Here is an 8,887-nt window from a genome sequence, read left to right as displayed (position 1 = left end):
GACTTTTTTGTAATGGAGTATAGAAGCATAATCAGGAAAAGTTTGTTCCCAGAACAGACAAGCACAGTTTTAGAGATGCAATCATAATTTATTCTTATTAAATGGGATATATATTTTTTTAAAAATCAAAACAGTCAAAGTTGAATTGCTATGAAAAAGGTTACAGGTTACTCATTTACAGCTGATTAATAAAGTTAGCGCTTTACTTCAGAATAGCATAATTTTCTTCTTTCTGAAATTAGTATTAACTTTCTTAAGCAATTGCTTCCATATGAAAAAAATGTGAGTCCCAACAGGAATCTATTCTGTAAAGTTTAACACAGTTCAGAAACAAATACAACAAAATTCCCCAAAACACCAAAGCGAAGATGCACACTATGCAATTCAAGTGTTCTGTCTTATATGAGAAAAAATGAAAGAAATGGGAAAATTGTTATGAAAAGCTTACTATTACAAATCATTATTTTTCCATATCCAGATCACCCACAGTATAGCTGTCATACATTCACCCAAGTGTGTACTTTAATACCTGAATATCCAGTCACCAGCACAAACTAAGGGCCCTGTCCTGCAATCGGGCTCAGCTGATTTTAGCAGGAGGTTTCAGGGTCTTCCAGCAGAGAATTCACTGTAAGCTCATATTTTAGAGAATCCAAGGCCACAATCCAGAAGCAAGCACCTTTCCTCAGTAAGTTTACTGATTGCAACTGTACCTAACTGCTGATAGTCAATTGTAGGAACAGACAGATGTCAGGGAGAAGTATTACATCTAAAATGGCTGTCATAGGATAGTCAGTCTCTATTTATAGTCAGGCTGAAGCATCTTGGAGGGGTCCCTGAATGGCAATAGCTTCAATCTCAACTCGGGCACCCTGTGAGAAAACAATGAGGAAACATATTAGGAGTTTAATATCTTTTTTTTTTTTTTTTTTACAAAGCAACTGAATGTATAATACAATCTTGTATGAACAGAGTGACATTTGAGGGAGATTATACTTCTGATAACATTGCTAAATTAGTGCTAGAACTAAGTAATAGTGAAAATTCACTTTACTTAAGTATCATAGCCCCTGATTTCTAGCGTTGTAGCCATCTTTCACCATCAAGAAATCTCTCTCTCATATTGAGATATCTTATAATGTGTGGAAATAAGACTTGTATACTTAGAAAAAACTAAATACTTCAGAGTCTTCTTTCAAATAGTTGCAATTGAAGCTATTCCATAATAAGAAAAGCTGTCAGAATGCTTCAGAAGTAAGGAATTTCAGAAAACTTTTTGTAGGCGGAAAAGTGACACTTACTTTCGGCAAAGCAGCAACCTGATAGGCTGCTCTGGCTGGGAAGTTTGTCTTGAAAACTGTAATTTAAGCAGAAACATCCACCAATCACTTAATTTTGCTTGATAAAACACAGTTCAAAGTAATCTGTATAAAATGTAGTCATTGGAACAGTTTCAGGTTCAAGGCTACAGGACAAATAGTCTTTGGTGCCAGCTATCATTTCCCCATTGCTGGTTTAGGTTTTTTTGGTCACTGACTGCTCCAACATCTCAGCAAGCTACCATTCATCATCAAGAAGCCAGCTACAGCTGTGATTCTAATGGCCAGTGATAACCTGCAGTCTGCTGACACTGCATGGCCTCAACACCAACTTGGCCGAAAAAGAACGATTAAATCAGAATGGTGATCATCCAGTTGCAAACACCAGGGAATGGGAGAGTGCTCTTTCACACAAAGAGCAAGAGGGAGAAACAGGCCCCTGCCAAGTCATGAGCAAAGATGCCAGATCTGCTTAAAGTCAACAGGGGGCCAACACTACTCATATCAAAGGCAGGCATAGGAAAAATAGTCCCTTGACCTATTCCTCCATTCCCAGTTAGGCCTGGCGCTCAAGGATATTAAAACAATGGGTCAAGGGACATGGGCCAGGACAGCAAAATAAAGGCGGGGGGGAGAAGGGTAAAGGTGCAAGAGCTGAATTCATAGACTCATAGAATAGTTCAAGTTGGAAGGGACCTTTAAAGATTATCTAGTCCAACTCAGCCCCCTGCCATGGGCAAGAACATCTTTCACTAGATCAGGCTGCTTAGAGCCCCGTCCAACCTGACTTTGAACACTTCCAAGGAATTTGTGTAATTAAATTGAAGTTTTACCAGTGAGAGTTAACACTAAGCTCAGAAACGGTAACTTTCCGTGTCCTGCACTGACAAGGCAGGATAATAGCTCACAAAGAACAGCAACTGCTGTCTTGAACTACAAGCAGGAGGCAACAAGTAACTTAAGTATCCAGCTGGTCTGTTTTTACCCTGCTTAAACACACACTTTGACATGCAGAAAAGCGTGTTGATAGCTCATCAATAACACTTCATTCAAAACCAGATGTTGCTATCTAATTAAAAACCAAAGCCATGTAAATAAGGAACTTATGTGCATACTCTCCCAAATGCTTCTGCAGAATATGGCTTACTGGAATGACCTATTTCAGTCTACATCCAGTTTTGCTGACCAAGCATTTTTTTTTGTTTGTTTTTCCCTTAAGTGGAGCAGTGTGGCTCATCCTTGTATAAAAAGTGTATGGTATTGTATAAAAAGATCCAAAGAGACTTTAAAGAAATGGAGATACAAAATCTGAAAATAAGCATTTGAAGGCTGCCTATGGTGGAACTACATAGGGATAACAGCATCTGTCAAGGTAAAGAGGCATGGAAGATCAACCTGCAGGGATGGCAGGAGCTGATCTTCACATGACAGTGAGTTAGTGGAATGGTAGGACACAAATCCACTGGAAAGTAGGCTGTGCTTGATCTGATGCTTGCAAATTAGGGTGTTTGGGGTTTTTTTACTATTAAATTTCAACTGGAATCTCGAAGATTCTGGAACTACACAATCTGAGTCATTAAAACACTTTGCCTAATGTGAATATAATTTGTTCCACAAGCCATACTAGTAAAACAGAAACAAAAAAGATCTACTTACATTGTTTGTAAATATCATTAATATCATTGAAATCCTTCATGTCTGCCATCAAAACCGTAGTCTTCACAACTAGAAATTACACAACTGCCGTTATTTTAGACCTCTGACTTGTATACAGAAGTTGAAATCTTCAGTGCATTTCTTGCTTTTATTTCATAAATTTCTCTCAAGTATTCTAAATATTTTGAAAAGTTTTGCAAACAGATGTTGACTATTAGAGTTACCACCTAAAAAAATCCGAACAGCTACTATTTAATAAAACTTTAAGGAATTAGACATTCCTGACCAGCTCTGAAAATATCCATTTTAAATTTCATTCTAAGCCCAGTTCTTCCAAGAGGCATAGAACTGATAAGCAGGTCAATTAAAAAAGCTGTTGTAAGCCAACTGTTGGCAATAAACTATATTATATAATATCTGCTGCCAGAAGAGTCCATAACAGGTCTGAAAATACAGTCTATACTAAATTTTTTACCCATGACTGCCCAAGCCTGATTTGGCTCCACTGTTAAGAGTCCTTCCCCCCAAAAAGTATTGAAAGCTCCTAGAATATTAGCACCATAGATACAAACCTGCTTGTACCTGGAGCAAAGCCTAGGCTGCTTAAAATGCCTGTAGTCATTTGCAGCTCTGTCTATATCTGAGCTTCCCCAGTTAGAGTTAAAATATTAGCACTGTGGGCAGAAACTTCCGGTGAAAAGCAGTGTTCCATTGATACCCACCAAAAAGACTTGCATTCTGACTTATTCTTGTATTTTGTAACCCAGACTCATGATTCCTTTTGTTTCTTCCAGCTATTGATAACAACTGAATGTTTAGCAAACAGCCTTTTTGTTTTTTAAGCCCACTGCATTTTTTTTTTAATCCAGGTAAAACCAACCATTTGTTTGCCACCATCACAGCAGCACTTACCATTGCCATAATCACAGCCTGCAGCTCTCAGGATTTCTCCCATGTTTTTTAGAGCCTAATGAAAAACAAGGCAAAAATCTTTTAACTATCAGCTTGGTTGTATTTAGGTAAGTATGTAAATATATAGTTTTAATTTGGCTGCATCCACGTTATACTGTAAGTTCACCCAGCAAATCATCAACAGTCCTCAGTGAGTAAGCAAAATCAGAAATTAATAAAAGGGAACTTCTAATAAACACAAATATTAAAGCATCCATTCATTAGATGTAAATGCATGATGCAGCTCCATCTCACCCTATTACGTCACATCACCTTTTTGCTACTAAGGGAACAAAATCTTTCCCTGACTCAAGCCAGGGTTATTGCTGAGGTCTTAACCTTTCTTATAAACATTGATTCTTTCATACATGAAATACAGATTCCTCCCCTGCCCTCCAAGTTCTTTAGGTGGAAAATTACAGGGTTAGAATGGAAGGACTTCCTCCTGCTTTTCCCTTATTTTAGAGGGTGTGAAATGTGATCTCTAGGTGTCTTCAGTTTCTCATGAGTCCGTGTTTGACTACACACATGCTAACTCCCTTACAAGTTTATTGCTAGAAGACTTCTTACCTGCTTAGCTTCTTCCTTTGCCCCTCCAGAGACAAGCTGCCCAGTGGAAGGTTCTATACCAATCTGTCCTGCAATGTACATTGTTCGGTCTACTAGGACTGCTTGGCTGAAAACAAGTGACATTTTAGGTTTAATGTTTCCCCATCAAAACATTTAACTATCTGAAGGCACATTTCACATATTCTTCAGTAGTTTATAACATCTCAGAAAGACAGAGGACTGAGGTTTTCCATGCACAAGTCTGTACGCACAACCACACATTCAATCTGTGTATGCTTTTGGGAGAGCTGGGATTAGACCACCTATGGAAGTGCATAGCTCTGGTTTTGAGGAAATAAACCCTGATTCTTGCAAAGGCACAGGGTATGAGCACAGCAGCACAACACTAAACTGAGCTACACAGCTTCCACACTGCATAAAGCAGAGGGGAGGCAGAGTAAATAAACACAATTTTCCACAATTTTTGGACCTGCCCAGATATATATCCCACCCTAGTTTGACAGGTAGACAATACCTTTCACCTACATCTCAGCTGCAGAACGGGGTGGGGGGAAGTGGAGAAAGAAAAATCAAAAGAATGCTGATTAGAAAATTGAACATTTTTCTTCTCAAACAAGCACCATGATAGTGAGTTACAGCTGTAAGTTGAAGCCCTGCACACTAATTCTCTGGCAGTATTCCTCCAGAGTCATGAATTTGGCCAGTCAGCACAACTTCTAGATCACTCCATTCCCAGAACAATCACTTTCCTCTCACCAAATAACCTGAGTGACCTGTTGGGTGGGTTAATTCAGAAGATTGAAGATTTCAAGCTATTTGCAAAACATTTTTAAATAAATGTCAGGTGTGTTTTTGCTGAAGTAGAGTTGGCAATTATTAATGTCTTTAATTACCACGAAGAGATTAAAAGATTAAAACAAAGATTTAAACTACCTAGCAAACATTACACAAGGGACATAGTTTACTTCTCTTCAGCTGGTAATTAAAAATATTTCACAGAGAAATTAGGAAAAGACTCTTTTGAAAGTGTTAGTGGTGTGTCAACACTGGCTTTTTTATCTCTTCCCACTGTACAAGAAAACACATAGTTTTGACAATTCAGCAGTGTCTCAAGTTACACAAAGTAGGGTTAGGCACCTCCCTGAAGCATCTAAATTAAGAGGTTAGCTTCCCTTTAATGCCAGTGGGGAAAGAAAGGGGACTCTTCCAGAGAATATTTTTATTATATCTTCTCTCTTAATTGGATTGACTCAGTTGGATTGTCTCAATCCATTGACTTCACATTGGACCAACCTAATTTGGGGACTCAATAAAAAGATTACAGTTAGGCAATCTGAAGAGTGCCATCACTCCCATCTTTTCTTTTACCCCTGTCCTAAATTCTCCTGTAATTTCACAAGGGGAAAAAATAGCCAGTAACTAAATTGCTATGGTAAAATATCTTATGTGGTGATTATTTTCTCTATTATCAACTAATGAAACCAGAGTACATCACAAAACTACACCATTTAAAGAAGAAAAACTAGTGAGTCATAGAATGGTTTGGGTTGGAAGGGTCCTTAAAGATCACCTAGTTCCACACACACCCCGCCATAGGCAGGGACACCTTCCACCAGACCAGGCTGCTCAAAGCCCCATCCAACCTGGACCTGAGCACTTCCAGGGATTGGGCATCCACAGCTGCTCTGGGCAACCTGTGCCAGTGCCTCGCCACCCTCACCATACAGGATTTCTTCCCAACATCTAATCTAAATCTACCCTCTTTTAGTTTAAAGCCATTACCCCTTCTCCTGTCACTACATGTCCCTGTAAAAAGCCCCTCCCCAGCTTCCCTTAGGCCCCTTCAGGTACTGGAAGGCCACTAATAAGGTCTCCCCAGAGCCTTCTCTTCTCCAGGCTGAACAACCCCAACTCTCTCAGCCTGTCCTCATAGGAAATGTTTGAATGAATGAAGTAGTTTTCTAGCTGATGCAGTCTTGTTGATAGAAAATACATGTATGAACCAAACACATATGCTTCCCTCATTTTATTTTCTTTCCTACCATGTCTTGCTTTGTTTGAGGCACAGGCCCTCAGACCACAAACTTCTGTTTCTGTTTGAAGCACAGAAAACCATGCAACAAGAAGGCATGAGCTCTCTAAAAAAGTCTCGTATTGGTTATTATAAAGCAAATGAAACAACAAATCATTTATCCCAACAAAGACTTTGGAGCATCCTAAATAGTGAATAATTAGGAAAAAACACCAACAAGCTGAAGCCTTCTCATACCAATGCCAGATCAACATCTGTAGCAGTCTTATTGGGTCCCTTTCTTTGCCCCTCAAGTTCCTTCTCTTGACAAGCTTACTGGTGGAATCTTCCATTCACTGAGACTATTAACAATTTACCAACTAAAGGGTATAATTTTACAGGAGTCAAATGCATGAGCGAAGCTCAGAGAAACTTCAACTACACAACACCCAATCATACTTCAACTGCAAATGTATCCTATAACTACAGTCAATTGTAGCTACTCATTAATCCCTGATTCAGCAGAAATCTGGTGTGCCTAGAGTCATTCAGGTTTCAGTATACCCAAGTGCATAACTGGACAGACATTACGACATTAGAAGAATGTTATCCAGCAGAGAGATGGTGTTGAGAAGCATGCTCTTTAAAGACATGTACTGCAAAGATGATCTGATCTTTTTTACATAGATGATTGTTGACACAACAGTATCTTGGCTCCATTAACATTAATGAGATATACATATACACATACACACTCACACATATCTTTTTATATATACACCTACCTATCTCAAGGTTTAGGAAACTGGATGCAGTAAAGGAAATACAAAAATACAGTAAAAATAGGTCACCAAAAAAGCATACTGAAGGGTTGTAGCAGAACCAGGAAGGCAGCCCATACATCCCAATTCCTCATTCTCTATTAAGCCCACATTCCTCTGTTACTATGTTCAGACTCCACAGCAGAGATGTAGCAGTTCTTGTGCAACTTCTGCTCACTGGACTTTGACAAGTTTACTGAAACCAATAAACTAAGTTATTGATCAACGTACTGAAGTTAGACCCATCATACAATTAAAAGGCTGCTTAACAAGCAGTATTTCATTAAGAACTACTAAGCACAAAATGTTGGAGTGCAGTTAATCCCCAACAGAAGTGGAGAGCTATGTTGAAGGCTAAGCCAGTGGTTTGTGTGTGCACAGCTAAAGCATCACCTTCCCGTATCCTAGATGTTCTTCTCACTACAAGCCAAGCCAGGCCCCTGGCTGCCCCCAGCAACAGTTTTGTTTACAGAAGTTAACCTTCATGTCAGGGCTCTGCTTCGACACTTTGTATTTCTCCATCTTTGTAATTCCCGTAAAGGACACACAGTTTGAAGAGCAGAAAGCTCAGTTACAAAGTAACAGAGACAAAACCGTACCTGGAAGGCACTAAGATGCTACAGGGGAAAAAGTTTAGACCAAAGGAATCTGTGCTTGTATTGGGAAAACAAAGCCCAAATGCAGAATTAAAAATTCTTAGAAAATGCCTTGGTAAAAATCCCTCAGTACCTTAGCTACAAGGGTCTACTATAGTTATTGAGTATTTTTTCACACCCAAATAGCAAAGCGAAACCTTTCTCCAATTAAAAATGGGAGCACTTCTTTTTAAAATTACATTCAGAGCCATTGCAACAACTTACTTGTGAAAACAGTGAGCAACATATTACATGTTTTACAGCAGTTAAGTTTTTAGACTGAAAAGCACCTATAACCTGCTGGAAGTCACATTCAGAATAAGAGATTTGCAATTCCCAGGCAGCGAATACTCCAGCAGCCAAAGCGCATCCTGGTTTGGGCTCCACCTTCACTTCCCATCACCTCCAGAGTCAACATTCACATTTTAAACCCCTGCTTACCACTGATTTCAGAATTATTTTCCCAAACTGGCTTTTTGAGAGACATTTTAAAACTGCGCCTAAATCGCCGCCAGCCTTGCAGACCCGTCCGTGCTGTAGGACCCCAGGTGTCCCTGGGGGGTTACCGGAGGGGAGTCCGGTGCCTGATGGAGGAGCCCACCCCCACCACAGCCCTCAGGGCTGCCTGGCAGACCACCGCCCCAGGCCCCTGCCGACGGGCAAAACCTGCTCCCGCTCGCTCCTGCTCCTTCCCAGAGACCTCCGTCTCGCTAAGGCATACCTGTATGGACCCAACGCAGGGGGAGCCTTAGCAGTGCTGATTATTTTCTTCACGAGCGAGGCCATAACTGCCGACAGCCCCCTCCTGCCCTCTCCTCAGCGAGCCGCCCGCCTGCCCCTGCCCGCCTGCTCTGCTCCGCCCCGCCCACTGGTGCCGCAGCGCCCCGCAGGGGGGTTCTGGGAAATGTAGTCCCTCGGGGGCGG

General features: G+C 40.5%; 1 protein-coding gene across 1 annotated transcript; it reads right to left on the bottom strand.

Annotated features, from left to right (window-relative positions):
- Positions 1–67: 67 nt before the first annotated feature.
- Positions 68–8,826, bottom strand: RIDA (reactive intermediate imine deaminase A homolog). Its single transcript, XM_056332394.1, has 6 exons — positions 8,685–8,826; positions 4,497–4,602; positions 3,888–3,942; positions 2,976–3,044; positions 1,302–1,357; positions 68–872 (listed from the first exon to the last, which is right to left on the bottom strand). The coding sequence occupies exons 1-6, from the start codon at positions 8,747–8,749 to the stop codon at positions 810–812; spliced, it is 414 nt and encodes a 137-aa protein (XP_056188369.1). The 5' UTR covers positions 8,750–8,826; the 3' UTR covers positions 68–809.
- Positions 8,827–8,887: the final 61 nt, after the last annotated feature.

This window comes from Falco biarmicus, chromosome 3 (genome assembly GCF_023638135.1).
Source record: "Falco biarmicus isolate bFalBia1 chromosome 3, bFalBia1.pri, whole genome shotgun sequence".
Taxonomy (NCBI): Eukaryota; Metazoa; Chordata; class Aves; order Falconiformes; family Falconidae; genus Falco; species Falco biarmicus.
The sequence above is the reverse complement of the archived record's forward strand: the minus strand, read 5'-3'. Positions and strand labels throughout refer to the sequence as shown.

Coding starts and splice junctions, on each gene's coding strand:
- RIDA (XM_056332394.1), bottom strand. CDS start 8,749: ATGGCCTCGCTCGTGAAGAAAATAATCAGCACTGCTAAGGCTCCCCCT. Junction 3,943..4,496: donor CAAAGGAAGAAGCTAAGCAG/GTAAGAAGTCTT, acceptor GTTTTTCATTAG/GCTCTAAAAAACATGGGAGA. Junction 1,358..2,975: donor TAATGATATTTACAAACAAT/GTAAGTAGATCT, acceptor CTTAAATTACAG/TTTTCAAGACAAACTTCCCA.